An 18,489-nucleotide genomic window follows, 5' to 3' on the forward strand; every position below is an offset into this window, starting at 1 on the left:
AACATGAAAGTTGTAGCCCTTTGAGTTATATTTCCAACAATATATTATGGAGCCAGAATGGAGTTCTGAGTAAAAAGTTATGTGTATTTTATTAGACATTGCGCAATATGCCTCATCAAGTCTTCGTTTGTCCTCAACTATCAAATTTGACCCCCGAACACGATCCTGGATTAATTCCTTGAGCTTTTACTCAGACTTCAAAGCTTTAAATCACTTAAATTCATTCCATAACATCTATATAGCTCGGAATCACACCTACAAGGCATAAAATACATAATTATTGCAAAACACTAGCGATTAAAGCGCAAACTCAACTAAAGTGCAGTAAATTAGAGTGTAATAATCAACTAAAATGCGTAATTATAGCCTATCATCAGTATATATCAAAATAACTTACTTATTTTAAATCTAATACTTAGAATTAGAGATTATATTATTGATCACTCCTAATGTATAAATATTTCTTTTTATTTTTATGATATCTTTATAATATATGATGACTTTTGTGATGAATGCTTTTATATTGTTGAATGATTTATTTATAATCATATCTGTTTGCGGCGTGCAACCCGATCCCTCACAATAATAAATTATATATGTTGCGGCGACAACATGATCCCTTTCAATATTAAATCATATTTGTTGTGGCGTGCAACTCGATCCCTCACAATATTAGTCAACCAATTTACAACCAATTATACCTGCTTCTATGGAAGAGGTTTACTTTGTACCGCCCAGAGGTCATATAGATCGGAATCTGGAGCGATAAGAACGAAAGGGTTGGCGTGGCCACATCTACAACTATGATATACTACAAAATCAAAAGAAATAACGAGGCTACACAAAGAAGTCACAACTAATGAAAAAGGCTACACGATACCTCACGAAATCAAATACCAAGGAAATGACAATCCATAAGCCAAGGCACAATTTATGAGCATCAATTAACAATTAAGGCATGTAGCAGGTAAAGCATGAACTCAACGAGTGGTTACGATCAATAATTGGCATAAAATGTGATCTTGACAACAAAGATGGAACATGTGCTAACAATTTCAAGTAAGGCACGTACAAACAATTCTAACAACAAAGATGTAGTCATGAAACGATAGTTGCAATTAATTACATGAAGAAAGCCTAACAGTCCAAACCGGTCAACTACCACATATAGATCGTGTATCCACTCGTCACTTCGCGTACACGACCTTCACATAATACGAATGACACAATCATCTCAAATCCTAAGGGGTGGTTTCCCCCCACAAAGTTAGACAAGACACTTACCTTAACGGAGTTAGGTCGATATTCCAAAATGGCATTCTCTTGTGAAATGACCTCCGGGCAGATCAAATCTAGTCAAATTAATCACATAAGATAATTACAATTCATAGAAAATAATTCCGGATAATAATATGTCGATTTTCAATTTTATTCTAAAAGTCATCCAAAAGTTAACCTCGGGGCCCGTATATTGGAACCCGATGCAAAATCACGAAATTCGAACACCCATTCTGATACGAGTTCAACCACACCAATTTTATCAAATTCCGGCAACGAATCGACCTTCAAATCTTAAATTTTTGTTTCTGAAAGTTTTTGCAAAAATCCCATTTTCTTCCAATTGATTCACTAATAAAAGATGAAAATAATCATGGAATCTTGAAATATAATGAAAACTGAGTAGGAAACACTTACCACAATCCATTTGGTGAAAATCCTCTAAAAAATCGCCCAAATCCGAGTTCCCTAGCTCCAAAAATGTTGAAATGATCTTATAAAAAGACTGCCCAATAAAAACACTAATCTAGTCGCTAAAAGTTCATTTTTCGTCACTAAAAGTCCATTTCCCATCACTAAAGGTCCGCACGAGAACCTGCTTGCACCACAAATTTATTATTTCACTAAATAGGCTCTAACTCCATCATACGAACTCGGAATTCGACGATTTTTGTTCCTATGAGTCACAAATAATAATACAAACCTAATCGTTCAATCGAAATTCAATTTGGAGCTCATTTGCTCAATGCGATACCAATTTTTCTCATTAAATAATTAACTCATGTTTCGCGCTAAAAACCCAATCGCGACTTGATGAAATTAGACCAAACATTCCAGATCATTCCTATAATTCTTTATCAAACTCCCGGAAGTCTTGAAAATGAATTTCAATCTCTAGAACTAAAAATGTTCCTTTGGATCATTATATACTTATACTCAAAACACCAAACTCTTCCAAAAACTTTTTCAAAACTCATTCAAGCTCCATGGGACCCCAACCAAGTATACTAATAGGTCCCATAATATGACACGAACTTAGTCGATGCCTCAAATTACATTAAACAATATTAAAATATGAATCGCACCCCAATTCAAGCTTAATAAAACCTAACGAATTCCAAAATCTACATTCGATGCCGAAACCTATCAAATCAAGTCCGATTGATCTCAAATTTTGCGCACAAGTCATACATGACATAACAGACCTATCAAACTTTCCAGAACTGGATTCCGACCCGGATATCAATAAAGTCAACTCCTGGTCAAACTTTCCAAAAATCTTCTATTTTCCAACTTTCACTAAAATGTGTCGAATTGTCCTATGGACTTCCAAATTCAAATTCGGACATGCGCCAAAGTCCGAATTCACCATACAAAGCTATTGGAATCATCAAAATTACATTCCGGAGTCGTTTGCTCAAAAGTCAAATCTCCGGTCAAACTTTAGAAATTCAAGCTTTATAAAATCAAACCTTTTTCTTATATAAAAAAACTAATGGAAAACGTGCCTACGCATCTCGGAATAACTTCAAATTTTGTACATAAGTCATAAATATTGTTACGAAGCTGATCGAGCTCTCGGAATCCAAATCGGGACCCGGTATCAACAAAATATCCAATTATGGCCAAATTTAGGAATTCTTCAAATCTTTAAATTTCTAGTTTCTGTCAATGGCGATAATTCAAGCTAGGTACTTCCAAATTTAATTCCGGGCATACGCCCAAGTCTCAAACACAATACAGACCCACAAGAATCGTCAAAAGAGTAATAGAGGAGGGAATATAACGTTGACATCAAATCACATTGACTTACTATGATTATTAGCCTATTTGGTAAGCTTTGAAAGGCCAAAAGCACTTTTACAAATTTTTATTTTTGTTTGGAGAGAATTGAGATGTTTAACAAACAAGAAGAAATTTATTTCCTACTGTTTGGGAGAAGCTATAAATTTCTACTTAGTCCAATAAGCAAAAGCAGAAAAATGTTTCGACCCGCTTCTCCTCATGTTTGTGTTAACTATATTTATATTTATAAAAGTCATAATATATATTTTTATATTACTTTTATAATATAAATAAATAAATAAAAATTAATCAAAGCATTCATAAAAGTATGTAAAAATATTCGTTATTTTAATAATATTAATTGTAAAATAAAACTTATTACTGCCTTTTTTCATTTGACACTCAAATTAATTTTTATAAAAATTGGCCAAATACAGGCTGTTTATCAAATAAAAACACTTTTTAAGTGATTGACCAAACGCAAATCGCTTCTCTCAAAAAAAAAAAAAAATTCCTCTTAAAAGCTATTTGGACAAAAGTGTTTATCAAAACAAGTAGTTTAGAAGCCTTGCCAAATAGTTAAGTAATAGATCAAGGTGAAAATACTCAATAACTAATACTGATTGGCGCTAAAAGCGTATATAATAAGTACATATATTACTTTAATGTACTATAAAAATAGCGCGATAATTTTCTTTTTATTTTTCCTGAAAAATGTTTATTTTATATCATCGGTTCTGTCTTAAGTGCTATTAATTATATGGAATGTTTTAGTCAATTGGTTTTTCTAAAAAAGTTACTGATCATTTCCAGCAAATAAAATCACATAGTAATAAGCTTAAATAGATTAGATACTTGAAAACTTCTACTTGAAATTTTGCACAACTTAAATATGTAAATCAACCAAACTAGGGGAAGGTAAGTGTAAATATGCTATTAGTTTTTTTTTTTTTTTTTTAAAAAAAAAACTCGAGAACCTCAACAATTTCATTTCCAATATAACAATTACTTACTGAAACTTCATTTAGAAACAATTATATTAGAAAAATAATATTTCAACAATCTCACCACATATTCTTTCTAGTTACTATAAGTTTGAAACGTGAAAGATAATAAAGAGCTGCTAAAATCTGTTTATATTTGAATAAAAGCAACACATTACATATTGGTATGAACTTAGATTTTAGTTTTTTATAAGCAAAATTTACTTTTTAAGAATTGCGTAAAGAGTAATACAATAAATACTAACAAATTTTATAATTATTACGTTGAAATAATCTAGTAACATTACAACAACAACAATGATAATAACAACCCAATATACAAACAAGGGTTGTGATGAAATTGTAAGTACTCCTTCATCCATAACCAAAGGTCTCGAGTTTGAACCCCTGGATATGGAGTCCCTTTTGTTAGGGAGCGCTTTACCCCCAATGTGGGACTTTCCGGCGCGAATCAGGATTTGGTCGGCCCCAAATGTGGGTACCGGACACCGGGTGGGAAAAAAAAAAAAAAAAAAAACTCAACTCGGCTACCTATCCTAACCCTTTACCTTTATTCTAAATCTCCATACCCTTCCTATCAATGATCATGTCCTCAATAAGCTGGAGCAAATCTTCATACCTTCCTATCCATGATCATGTCCTCAATAATACCTTCCTATCCATGATCGAGCAACGCAGTCTCGCAGCCCGCATCTTGTCCTCCACAGGGGCCACGCCCATCTTGTCCCCTATAACTTTTTTTTAGTGTGTGTATATATATATATAATACTGCGTACAGAGAGTGGCTTTAGTAGCCTTCCATTACAAGTGATACTAGTATCATACGGTAGTAAGCTATGACTCGAGGAAGATATAGTACTAGTGCTACTACTATTAACATACATAAGATTGTTTGCATTGTAATTACTATTACATTCAATCGTTGCCTGCCTTAGATCTAATTCCAAAAGGTGCTTTTTATCATCTTCAAAAACTTCCTTCACAAAAACTGGTGCACCCGTGTAAACACATGGCTCAGAAGATGTTGCAAAACATTTGTCTGCCTTTGCTAGCTGATCTGCTACACGGTTTTGTTCTCTGTACGCATGTTGGACGAGTGAATTGTTAAGCTGGTCGAGGAGGTACCTGCAGTCATTCAACACATTGGCAAATGAAATATTATTAGTTTGTAACATTGTAACAATTTCTTTTGCATCCACCTCGACTTCTAGTGGTTGCAAATTGTATTGTACTACCAATTTAAGTCATGTAATTAGAGCATGTAATTCTGCCGACAATGACGATCCTTTTTGGATAGCTCTTGCATATCCTAGGATCCATTCACCCTTTGAGTTTCGAATTGTTCCTCCAATACCATTTGCTGTTGTAGCATTAGCCCCATCCGTATTTGACTTGTAGTGATTTTGTTTAGGAGGATTCCATCGAAGATTAGTTGCATGTTTTTTCTTAGGTTTATGATGGTAAGCATTTAGGTAAGCAAAATTCAGTTGCTTGGTAGGTTGTGAGTTTTACATTAATCTTTTCCTTAGATGGATTAAAGTTATTTTTACTACGAGTTAGCCAAATATTCCACAAGCTTATAGGTGAGTATGTTTTAGGGTTTATATTATATGGAAAAGTTAGTCCATTAGAGTTGATTAGTGATTGCAACCAGTTTTTTGTGCCTTGTATGCCTCTTAGATTAGTAATAAGATTATTAAGGCCTAATTCTTTCCGGTATGTAACAACATTATCACATATAAGAAAGATGTGTTTAATATTTTCATCCTCATAGTGGCAGTAAATACAAGAAGCATTTTGTATTAAATTAATATTTTTAAGGTAAGCTTTAGTGTGTAGCTTATTATGACATAGAAGCCAAACAAACGCTTTTATCTTAAGTTGTATGAGAAGTATCCATATCCAAGAGAAGTTAGATGGAGGGGTGGGCGATTTTGTTAAGTTGGTTACCAAAGAACGAATTGTCATGCCAGATTTTAACCAAGGGTCATCCATTTCTGATTCTATTTACGGAAAATGCCTAAAAATACCACTCAACTTTTAGAAATGGTCTATCCATGCCATTTGTTAAAAAAATGCTCATTTCATGTCACTGCCGTTATACATTTGGCCCATCCTTGCTATTATTGACTAACGACAGTGGCATGGATGATCCAAATAAAAACTGAGCCGTTAGTCAATAATGGCATGGATAGACCAAATGTATAACGGTAGTGACATGAAATGAGTTTTTTTTTAACGGATGGCATGGATAGACCATTTCTGAAAGTTGAGTACATTTTTAGGCCTTTTCCGTTTTATCTAATCTGGTATGCCCGCACATCCATCTCAACATACTCATTTCAGCTACCTTCATCTTATGAACATGAGACTTCTTCGCTAACCAACACTGTATCTCATACTACATAGTCCATCTAACCACCGCTATATAGTACTTACCTTTTAAGTTTTAATGTTACTAACAATTATTTGATGCCTCATATAAACGAAAGCATCATTCTTTTTGGTCACACATATAAATATTTCTTATTCTTAATTAAATTATACACCGAGCAAAAACGAAAATAACCACTATTAAACACACATATAAAATCAAACTTTAATCTCATTATTTTATTAGCAAAAAAGCCAAAAATTCATTTTAGTACTACTCCTTCGGCATGTCTGTCACCATTTTCAAAACTCCTGCAACTATGATCAGAGGAACCTAAATCCCCACCCTCCACCCCCACCGCAATCCCATCCCCAGCTCTCAACATTTCTCGTGCAATTTTGGCTGGATCTGATTCATACAAATTGTGGAAAATTCAAGGTACAAAGTAGTCAAAATACAAAACCTCAAGCTGGTTTTATAAAATCTTGAATTTTTTCTCAATACTTTGATTTTTTTGGGGTATGTGAGGTGAATTTTATTGCTATAGTTTATTATTATCTTATTAGGTTTGTGGGTTTTGTTCATTTTTTTTGTAGCCCTAAGGCCACATGAGGGTGAAATAGTGCCTCATTGCGGTTTGTCGAAAAAGGAAGATATTAAAAAAGATCGTCTTTTCAATGTCTTAATAGGTGAGTTTTTACTTTTTGCTTATTGTGACTGTTATTATTATTTTTAATTTTAAAACTGTTAAATAATAAATTATTTTTTACGACAGTGGTGTTCTAGCCAGTTTGTGGGCATCTCGACAATTCCATTGGATACCTGTATTATTTAGAAAACAAATTATTTACCAGTATTGGAATGAAATAAGATCGATAAATGGATAAAAAGGATTCATATACTCAAGACTACAACTAGTTGATTGATTGGTGTATGATAGTTATGTGTAATTTTGTTGCAGTTCTCATTTTTAGCTTAGTAAGAAATAGGTCATTGGATTTATCTGTAACTGGATTGATGGTTGTTGTGATTCTTACCATGTTGATGCCGTTTTGTATTTGTGTGATCTCTGTATGCAAAGTTTTGTGTCATTTGTTTTCGTCACACATTTTTGGTCAATGCATATGCTGCTTGATTATTTCCTTTTTAGTTTGGAGCATATATGAGTTTTGCAAGGCATACCGAATCCTGAGACGAGAAAAGGAAGAGGGTTGTGGTAGGTTGAAAACTAGTGTAAAAATAGTTTAACTATGATCAATCCTCTCAATACTAAAGAAATGGGTTTGAATGGCGTGGAAGGTATACATATAATAGTTGGAATTGAGGCACAATTGATTGATATATACAAGTATACAACAATGAATATTTTGGATGAGTGCGGTTGAAATTGTTGAGGAGCGAGCTCCGTCCTCGTGTTGGGGAAATAAGACGTAGGGGCTACAGATGATGTTGGAGCTGATAGTAGCTGAATATCGATGAAACTCTAGCTGGAAAAAGATGCATCAGTGCATTTAAGAAAAGGGAATATAGAGGAAAAATTCATACGTAATAATAGAGTTTACTATGTATTAATAGGCATATCAGCTATTAAAGTCGCCTTGCCCTGTTTGCTTTCCAATTTTTAAATCTCATTAACTCCAGCTTTGACTTTATGTTTTTGAGGTTCAAGTAATCTTCTGACACATTGAAGCAGCAGTTCAACTATAATTGTGGAAGATAAAGTAATGGAAAATTTCATCCAGAAAGATCCTGGAAATACGGTTAGAGTAGAAAGATACTAACTTAATATGAATGCTTTTAGTGGCTAAAGTAAATGAATTCAAATGTTGATTGATACTTATGGTAAGTTGGTCAGTGGCAAGGAGATTTGCTAAATAAATTCTTTTCGAGAAAAAAATTTATTAGGTAACTCTCACCTATGTGGCCAGGATTCAATTTGCTATATAATTATTTGTTCTAATTTACTAAATACCATGATTAACTAGTAATATACTAATACAAATTTGCTCAAGAGGAAGTTATTACTACAGGACAAAATAGGAATGGTTACTTCTTGTTACCGCATAGGGTTTTCTTTAATAATGTCGAACTTAAGTCTTAATTACTCCCTCCATCCCAATTTATGTGGCACATTTTCCTTCTTAGTCTATCCGAAAAAGAATGTCACCTTTCTAATTAGAAACAATTTAATTTTAAAATTTCCCTTTACCGATAGTGAGATGATTTACAGCCAAACAAATATCTAAGGCATGTGTTAGAACACAAATTTCAAAAGTCTTTTTTTCCCCCCCTTAAAACCGTGCCGGTCAAACAGTGCCACATAAACTGGGATGGATGGAGTATTAGATTAAAAGGAAGTCATATATCCTTCTTCCTTGATTATGCTGTACCAAAAATAATGACTTTAATGCTCAATTCGTTGAGAGCCAAAGCCCTTGCGTCAGATTTAGTGCTAAGAGGCTCACTAGGCGTTGGCCATTTGGTCTTGCCCGTATAACTTCTTTGATGGATGGGACTTGAATAATTTGTCTCTGAATTCGTTTTCTATCATTGAACCAGTACTTACTCTAGGAGGAATATTCAAATGCTGTATATCAAGAAGGATTATGTTTTTATATGCTGTGAATTAGTTCCGATCCTTTAATACTTCAAGTTTCTTCTTTTGTAACTGAATGAATGAAGGTGCTTGAGCTTGGTTACATCTTCGATCTTGGTCTGCGATGTAATTATTGAGTTGACAAACACGTTTCAAGAAAAAAAAATGACTCTGTGAAATTGTGAATCTTGTGATGCTACTACTGCCAGAATTTCAAATCTGGTGCAGATTTCACGAAGCTGTTAGGAATGCTGTAAATTGAATGTTCTGACTCATGTTTAACACAAATACTATTTGTTTTTAATTATAACTTTTAATGCTGATTTGGTAGGTGTATTAACTGTTTAAAAAAATGCTTAACTGGCAGAGTGTATTTAGATCAAGTACCATGGAAATATTTGCACTTAAAATCATCCTGCTTCCGGTAACAGGCGAAGAGAATGAGAGAGGGAAATTATAAGCTCATTACTTTCATAGAAAGGAATCAGAGAAAGAGATATTCAAGGCACCTCTAAAGTTTTTAATCGGCATGAACAGTTCCAATGGGCAAGATAGAGGGCTCATCTAATTAGGAAGCTGGGCTGTTGTAAGTATGTGAAATTAAGAAATCGTATGTTTAAATAAGGCATAGCTATATTTGAATAAGCTTGTAGTAGATCTTTCAATTCTTATTTTTCTAGACTTACCTGGATAGGACCTCACCTTCCAGGCTATTTTGCTTGTAAGTTTGTGAACTATTTTGTACTTTTTTTCTGTTAACACTGTTCATCTTAATTTTGAGTGGAAGAACATAAACGTGATATTATGTGCTTATTAACAACTATGTAATACCAGAGTCAGCAATATACAAAACTTTTCATCATTCTTGTGGTGCAATGTTTAAGTGTATCAGTTTACTATCTTAGTGACTCTTTCTTTAATATTTTTACAATGATGGCCATTGCAGTGGATGTTTAAGGGAAATTATTCCATATCACAGAAACGTATGTTGACCTGTCTTAGTTACATGTTATGTACTAATAGAAAATATGAATTGCTAAAGGTACTAGGGGATGTTCTCCCTCGGTACCTTGGACAACTTTTATATTATTAATAATGATTTAAGAATATTTCTCTTGGATGTAGGTTAACTTGATTTATTTGGATACACAATATGAGAAAGTTATACAGCTTATTGTAGCTGAAGCTTTTGCTAATAAGGTTTGTACTTTCTTATTCATTGTAGCCATTTCTTCCATGTGTTCCAGATGACGTGAGATCTAACTTCTCTATTCCTTATTGTGCACAATCAAACCTATAAATCATAATACGTTGAGCTATATCATCTATTTCTTTGAATTCTTTCTTCCTTTTATTCACAATTTCTTTACTTGCCCATCGTCACTTACCAACAAAAATAAAAGAACTTTATTGCCAACCCCTCTTCATTTAAAGCAGCAAGCATCCTTTTGAGATCTTCCAAGGAAGACTCCCGATCTTTTTGCTCTCTGACAGACCCTCTTGTTGTCTCGTACTCTCCTTTCCATAAGTTGCCATGAGGCAAGCATCATCAGGAGTAGTTTCGCTTCCTATGATAGGTAGATAAGTACTTATGCTTTCAGCTCTGTGAAAGATGATGATACTGGTCAGGGAATAGTATACCGAAGGCTAAGCAAAAGAGCAGAATTCTTTTTCTGCTCATCCCCCTCGCCACTTTGGGAAAGCCAGAATAAGAGGTTTCGGAGTATTGGCTTAGGAGTGTAAGCAGGAACAAAAGCAAGCTGGAATTGGTAGTAGCTGGGGATATAAAAGAGGCCCTGGTGAACCGTCATAATTAGTGAACAAGTGTAAGCTTCGCTGCCCGACAGTATGGAGTACTGACCACACCGAGGGACAGGCCCTGAAGCGAAGGACGGGAACGAGCGGAATCAATGTGTTCCAATTTCTGGCCTTGCACCGACCATCCAATGGACCATGGACTAAACGGCCACTGCCTGAAAGGACTATGTCCAGGGGACCGCCGCCCCCCCCACAAGGTACATCTCAGTCCCACACCCTGACTTCAATGATGGGAACAACCTCCGCACTCCGGCGCTCCACTGAACAACAGTTCTCCGCCTTACTATATTTAGAATAGTGGTCGATCCTTCGGGAGTTACATTCGTAACTTAATGTAATGTTATGTTCACGCGGTGATATTCTATCTTTCCAAGAGTACTACCCTGTACGTAGTCTATGTCTGGGGAGCATACTTGACAGGAGATAGACACAGGCGGTAGAGGGGTCCCCCACCCCTTTCCTGACTGCAATCGTAAGATCAAGATCAGAAGTTTCAGGGTTAGTTTCACTCTCTTCATCTTGAGGCATATTAACATTTCCCAATTCAAGGGAAAGATCCTCGCTGTTAACAAGAGGAACATAAGGGACAACTAGTCCTCTCTTACCTCGTCAGGTCAGTATGTCTTCCACTAATTGGTCTTGACCGCATCTTCCCCTGGAGGAGTAGTAGCATTGTTTTCTCTATGGGCAGATGACATAGGGATTATAAAACACGGCTGATCACTTGACTCAGGTTCTTCTTGTTGATGACTCAAGGTTTTCTTGGTTGGGTCATGAAAATCGGGTTGATTTGAAAATCAAGTAACATCCATAGAGACATACTTTCTTTTTGTTTCTGATGGTTTGACAACCATTCTCTTTTGGTCCATAAATTTAATACGTCATCTTGTGATGTTTACTGTTTTGGTGTGCGGAAGATAACGAAGTGAAAAATGCCTGTAGGTTTTCTTTTAAATATAAGAGTACATTACAAGCAGTGTAACCTAACTATGTGAATTTATGTTTTTGTGGATATGGAGGCATACAAGGTTAGAAATAACCACATTGTTTGATCATGTTGCGTACGTCGATATCCAGATGCATCGGTTGGTAGATTTGAAATCTGGTGATTGAAAGTTTTAAAAAGGACAATGTAAACCTAAAATGTCATGTAAGGAAGTTGTCTCGAAGGACTAGCAATCTCTTGGAATCCATGTAAACTTATTGCAAAACAAGGCAGAATGAAAGAAAAAGATCCATATTGACGATATCAATTTTTTGGGATCAATGTTTAGTCATGTTGGTATATTTACATTATGCTATGTCTGGTAAGAGTCTTTTAGCCTTTCTAGAGATTTGTAAGCCAGTAGAAAACGTAGAACTTCTAGTACTAGATAATGCAAATGCTTAAATATTTGATAGATGCATGTCTAAATGGAGCGACATGTTTACTTACAGCTTGTTTGGATGGTTGTTACCTGTTGTATTGTATCGTATTGTTACTTTAATACAATGTTTGTTTTGATTGTTACTTAAATTTTATTGTATCGTATCGTTAAATCCGTCGTTACGTAACGATGAAAAGTATCACTTTATGGAACAACCGATTTGGTATGGTCGCGTCTTTACCTTTTTTTCCCCCTCTCATCTTGCCCTTCCTTATTATCAATTAATTCTGTTTTATCCTTTGCCCTGCCTATTTTTATAATAATTCTATCTCGTATCCTACTTTGTTAAAATAATATTGCAAGTTTATTCTTCATATTGTTGGTGCATGATATCATGAAACGACGACAAATAATACAATATAGCCAAACATTGTATACACCAAAACGATACAGTAGAATACAATACAATACTATACGATATGTTATTAAACGATACTTCCTCTATTCCAGTTTATGTGAATCTATTTTCTTTTTGGTCCGTTCCAAAAAGAATGACCCCTTTTTAAATTTGGACATATTTTAGCTTAAATTTCCAATGCTACACTTAATAAGAAGCTTTTATAACCACACAAATATTCTAGACTCCTTTTTGACTTGTTTAGGACCACAAATTCCAAAAGTATTCTTTTTTTCTTAAACTCCGTGCCCAGTCAAACAAGTTCACATAAATTGGAACTGAGGAAGTACATAACAACCATCCAAACAAGCTGTTAGGATTCATATAACTGATCCCAACTAGCCATGGATTGACCGTGGTAATTAGTAGTTTGTTGTTGTTGTATGGCTAGTAGAACATTGTTCTAAAATTAGGTGTTTAATAGAATATTATCTGAGATTGGCATAAGTAGAAAGATGGAAGTATAAGATATTAGAAATTCTTGCTCAGTTATTTTCCTGACATCTAGGCATCTTCCGAAGTATTTGGAGTCTGTTGAGTTCATAAAGAAACAAATATTGACATCCTTGAAAGAAACATGGTCGACAAGCTTCAAGCAAGTCCGTTCTATGAGACTGGGGATCAACATCTGAATGAGTTTTAAGGCATAATGACTCCGTTCTTGTTTCTGTTACTGTAAATGTATTACAGATAACAAAGAGCAATTCAGCAGTGGAAGTTTAGATGTGATGCCATGATCATAGATCCCTTGAAAACTGTGTGGTTATGTCCTATATGATGTTGATTGACAATACTAAGCTGAGGTGATAGAAACTAAGAGGGGCTTCAAATATTAAACTGCTCTTATGTTTAGCTGCAGTCACGTCACATGTGTGTGTGCGTGCGTGCGTGCGCGCATACACAAACACATGTTGCTGACGTTATTTCTCTGAAGTTTCAGCATTATTATCACTGCAATAAATTGACCATATATTTTATGTGATTATCTTTTGTCATTTATGTGTCTTATAGGACGGGTTTTGTGCTCGGTTCAGGTAACTGAGGATTACTACTTTTGGTTGACCAGGTGCAATGGAGATGTCATTGTTGAAAGTTCTTCTCAACAACATCTCCCAATTTTTCCATTTATCATCAAGTGAAAGCATAAGTGATGTACTGGTTCAGAGGTATTATTGCAAGAATGAGGATCTGCTGAATATTTTAAAGCCGATTCTTGAGGCCATTGTTGATGTTGAAGCAGCTTCCAATGAGCTGCTTCAGAAAGCATTTGGCAGAGTAGCTCAATTTATTGATGGACTGAGGGAGCTGTATGAAACCTGGCAACCATTGGGCAGTAAAGTTTATTTTGTATGGTCCAATATTTATGCTCTTTATTTATTGAATAAGACAGATGATCCATTTGTTCTTATTCATAATCAGCATACTGAATGAGAATGGGATGTAGTGCAATTAATGAATTTATGGTTTACGTTTAAGGCATTTTAATACTTTGAGCAAATATATTTATATTGTTGATGTGTTGATGATCTATAGGTTCTGCAAGCTGAATCACTGATTGTAAAAATCCGAACATGTAGTCTTGAAATTCTCGAGCTACTTAAAACTTATCATCAATGCCTTCCTGCTGATACAACTTTGACATCTCTTGAGGTAGGGAGCCAAAAACAGGTCATTCCTGATCTTCTTCTCCTTTCTATTTGCCGTATTCCTACGCCAGCTGTAATGTTCCTCTCTGCTCTTTTTGTCCGATAGAATTTTTCATCCTTACTTATGGTGATTTAACTTCCTGAGGGGATGTCTTGTATTTGGATTGCAGCACTCTATACTAAAAATTAAGTATGTGGATTATGAACTGATGTCCATGACTATCACAAAGGCTATTAAGGCTCAAATGGAAGGGTTGGGAGCAAGCTCAGACAGCTTTGCAAAAATTGCCGATTGCCTTAGATTGAACTCAAACAAAGAGCTTTTGATTGAGCTTGTGGCCCTTGAACAATTGAAGGAGAACGCTGAACAAGCTGAAAAGAGTGAGGAAGTTGAATATATTGAGCAAATTATAGCGCTTGTTTCCAATATGCATGACCGCTTTGTCACAATGAAGCAGTCTCAGACCTGCACGCCTGTGCCGATACCTCCTGATTTTTGTTGCCCCCTCTCACTTGAGTTGATGACTGACCCTGTAATTGTTGCTTCCGGACAAACTTATGAGCGAGCTTTTATAAGGAAATGGATTGATCTCGGTCTTACTGTTTGTCCTAAGACAAGGCAAATGCTGGGGCACACAAATCTCATTCCTAATTACACTGTTAAGGCACTTATTGCAAATTGGTGTGAATCAAACAATGTAAAGCTGCCTGATCCGATGAAATCTCTGAGCTTGAATCAGCCGTGTTCACTTCTAGCACATGCAGATTCTGGTGTGCCCAGGGATACCCAGGGTTTTCCCCTTCCGAGGGGCAATCACTCTTCGTCACCAGATTCTGCTCGCTCTTTAAGTTCTCCTAGGAAGAGTTTGATTTCATCAAGTATAAACCAAAGAGAAGGATCATCTCCATCCCATCCCCATTCCTCTTCAGATGATTCTTTACCTGGAGTTGCTAGTAATATGCTTGCTCTGGATGTTGAAAGGATATCTATTAAGAGTTCTGAAGAACGTATGGCCCACTCTGGAGAGATAAAATCAACTGGTAATAGTATGTTAGCAGCCGATGAACACTCCCTTGTAGGTCATAATCGAACTACCTCGGCACCCAGCACACTATCTAATTCAAACTTTTCACCTGCAATTTCTGGTGATGGAAATGAAGTGTCTTCAAGGTCAGCAGCGGCTGCGACTGATGCTTCAGGGGATGTGTCAGAATCCCGTCCTGCTGCTCCATTGTCTGTCCTACGAAGGGAGCCGGAATTCCCATCCATGTTGGAGACAAGAGCTCGAAATCAATCCATCTGGCGTAGACCTTCTGAGAGGTTTCCTAGAATAGTTTCTTCTGCTACGGTCGAAAGAAGGGCTGATCTTTTGGAAGTTGAGGAGCAAGTGAGGAAGCTAGTTCAGGACTTGAATAGCGATTCCATTGATGTGCAAAGAGATGCCACAGCTGAACTCCGATTACTTGCCAAGCACAATATGGATAATCGTATTGTAATTGCAAGCTGTGGTGCTATCAACTTGTTGGTCAACTTACTTCATTCGGAAGACATGAATGTACAGGAAAATGCTGTTACTGCACTTCTCAACTTATCAATTAATGACAACAACAAGTGTTTGATTGCAAATGCCGATGCAATTGAACCTCTGATTCATGTCCTTCAAACAGGGACTGCTGAGGCTAAAGAAAACTCCGCTGCTACACTTTTTAGCCTTTCTGTGATTGAGGATAACAAGATGAAGATTGGGAGGTCTGGGGCTATAAAACCTCTTGTGGATTTGTTGGGTAATGGAACTCCTAGGGGAAAGAAGGATGCAGCAACAGCTTTGTTTAACTTGTCAATACTTCATGAAAACAAGGCTCGCATTGTGCAGGCTGGTGCTGTAAAGTTTCTCGTAGAGTTGATGGACCCCGCTGCTGGGATGGTCGACAAGGCTGTTGCTGTTTTGTCAAATCTTGCAACCATTCACGAGGGAAGAGCAGCAATTGGTCAGGAAGGAGGGATTGCTGTTCTGGTTGAGGTTGTTGAGTTGGGTTCCGCAAGAGGTAAGGAGAATGCAGCAGCAGCTCTGTTGCAATTATGCACTAACAGTAGCAGATTCTGCAACATGGTTCTCCAGGAAGGAGCTGTACCTCCATTAGTGGCATTGTCACAGTCTGGAACTCCTAGAGCCAGAGAAAAGGTACAATTTTACAGAAACCGCACACTTCCTTTTCTATCCTTTATCAAGTATTCTAAGATGTACATGCCGATATATGCAGGCTCAGGCACTTCTTAGCTACTTCAGAAACCAACGGCATGGTAATGCAGGGAGGGGCTGATTTATACATTGAACATAATACTTTTCTTGAGGTAATTAATTAACTGATTAAATGATGTGTGTAAATTTTATATTGAAAGTTATTCATGTAGAGATTCTGCTTATTGCTAAAATTTGTGATATGAGAAAGAAAAATGATATATGGAGGTTCTTATGAGTCCATCCCATTAAGAACTTACTTTATACTTGTAAAAAGTTTCAGATTGCATCAGTTATAATGTTACATTGGCGAGATCGATAATGAACTGTTCCTTTTTTATTTGGAAATGCAAGTAGTTGGTTGCGATATATTTTGCAGATTAAATTGGCTTTCCTTGAAAAATAATGGAACAATTCTAAAGACCATAACTTTTTCTAAATATACGTACGTGTGATGAGTTGGTTGTCTCTTTCACCTATTCGAGTAAGTTGTTTCTGCAGTTCTTTTGAGATTATGTTCCAGATATTAGAGATATAGTGTTTTTGGGGGAGTGTTGGCTTGGTAATCTGTATAGTCCATTTGATTATACAGATTACCTCATACAGATTCCCAAATAATTGAGAATAAAGTTTGTACTAATTTATTTCATAGAAGAAAATTCAAATCCATGTCCCTAAAATAAAGATGCATATGGAGATAATTCTTTCGCTAGTTTCTCTGCTTTGACTGTATTTTGTTTACAATGATGGTGTTTGGGCTAGCTTGTGTGCAACTCAATTATTTCATGAGGAATTTTCAGAAATGAATATTGTTTAGTGGCTAATAACTTGCTATAGCTACCATTTACTTTATTACTTCTGATAGCTATGTTTTCACTTGTTATAGAGTATATTCGATGTATTCAAGCTACTGTATTCATGAATACAGTAGCAAAACTCTGCGGAAAATAAGGAAGTCTAGCTAAACATAGATTATATTCATATGTATTCACGAGCTGTATTCGTGAATACATTAACATAAATCTGCGAAAAAAAGGTCTTCAGTTGTTTAAAAACGGTAAGTGAATCAATTAATGCGATAGACTCATAATATAACTCAACAAACTCAATTATAATGCGCAAAATTTGTATTTCCAGTTATAAAAAAGATTCTCAGCCGAAAAACACCCCAAAAATATAGCAATCTCCAGAGATTCAATCCATCCTTTCTTTTTTAGTGGTATCTTTACTAAAATATTTTTTAGTGGTATCTTTACAAATAGAATTATATAATTACATTGAACACAGTTAAATACATAAAAATATAATGAATACATGAAGTATAGCAGGTCATCTATAGTGTAAAAACATATGAATACATACTATAGATACATTTGAATACATATATACAATACATTGAATACATTTAAATATAGTGAATATATTGAAAAAATAAAAAAAAACTAAAGACAGTGAATACAATGAAATACATAGAATACAACGAGATACATTGAATACAATGAAAATAAAGGTAACGGACTCTTCAAGTTCCTCAGCCCCAAACTCCGTCCCCAATCCACCGATATCTAAGCCGACGCCATGTGGGGCGTCGCCGCCGGTACCGGCGCCCTTTGGGTCGTCCAGTTAGTGAATCTCTCATTTCTGCTTTGAAAATTTTGAGATCTGCACTTGTATTTCTCCTGATTTTTGTTTCTCCTTTATCTTTTTCTGATTCGTTTTGTCTTGTCTATTCCATTCAATTCCGATACCAGCGAAAATCTATCAACTTTAACACTTACCACAACCTTTTGGAGCAAAAAAATTAGAAAATTTCGCGAGACAATGGAGATGAATCAATGGAGAATCGTGGTTGTATTCATGGAGAAGAGACTGACGTTGAGAGAGGGGGGGGGGGGGGAGATTGTGGTTAAGTTGTATACGGAAA

At 35.7% G+C, this 18,489-nt stretch overlaps 1 protein-coding gene across 10 annotated transcripts; it reads left to right on the top strand.

Moving 5' to 3' along the window:
• Positions 1-6,622: 6,622 nt before the first annotated feature.
• Positions 6,623-16,808, top strand: LOC107827358 (U-box domain-containing protein 4). 10 transcript variants are annotated; one of them, XM_016654470.2, is made up of 8 exons: positions 6,676-6,879; positions 7,038-7,130; positions 9,405-9,623; positions 10,163-10,237; positions 13,746-14,026; positions 14,213-14,347; positions 14,496-16,508; positions 16,588-16,808. In XM_016654470.2, the coding sequence occupies exons 5-8, from the start codon at positions 13,751-13,753 to the stop codon at positions 16,645-16,647; spliced, it is 2,484 nt and encodes an 827-aa protein (XP_016509956.2). In that variant the 5' UTR covers positions 6,676-6,879; positions 7,038-7,130; positions 9,405-9,623; positions 10,163-10,237; positions 13,746-13,750; the 3' UTR covers positions 16,648-16,808. The 10 variants fall into 10 exon arrangements, with proteins under 10 accessions (XP_075097250.1, XP_016509956.2, XP_075097248.1 ...); XM_075241147.1 differs by lacking the exon at positions 10,163-10,237 and having other exon boundaries at positions 9,369-9,623; XM_016654469.2 differs by lacking the exon at positions 10,163-10,237 and having other exon boundaries at positions 9,405-9,627.
• The last annotated feature ends 1,681 nt before the right edge of the window (positions 16,809-18,489 follow it).

Source organism: Nicotiana tabacum, chromosome 20, assembly GCF_000715075.1.
Source record: "Nicotiana tabacum cultivar K326 chromosome 20, ASM71507v2, whole genome shotgun sequence".
In the NCBI taxonomy this organism is placed as follows: domain Eukaryota; kingdom Viridiplantae; phylum Streptophyta; class Magnoliopsida; order Solanales; family Solanaceae; genus Nicotiana; species Nicotiana tabacum.

What these genes read in the sequence shown, in the direction of transcription:
- LOC107827358 (XM_075241147.1), top strand. Translation starts at nt 13,751, where the DNA reads ATGGAGATGTCATTGTTGAAAGTTCTTCTCAACAACATCTCCCAATTT. An exon ending in TGGGCAGTAAAGTTTATTTT is followed by an intron (nt 14,027 to 14,212) that starts GTATGGTCCAAT and finishes GATGATCTATAG; the next exon opens with GTTCTGCAAGCTGAATCACT. An exon ending in AGGTAGGGAGCCAAAAACAG is followed by an intron (nt 14,348 to 14,495) that starts GTCATTCCTGAT and finishes TTTGGATTGCAG; the next exon opens with CACTCTATACTAAAAATTAA.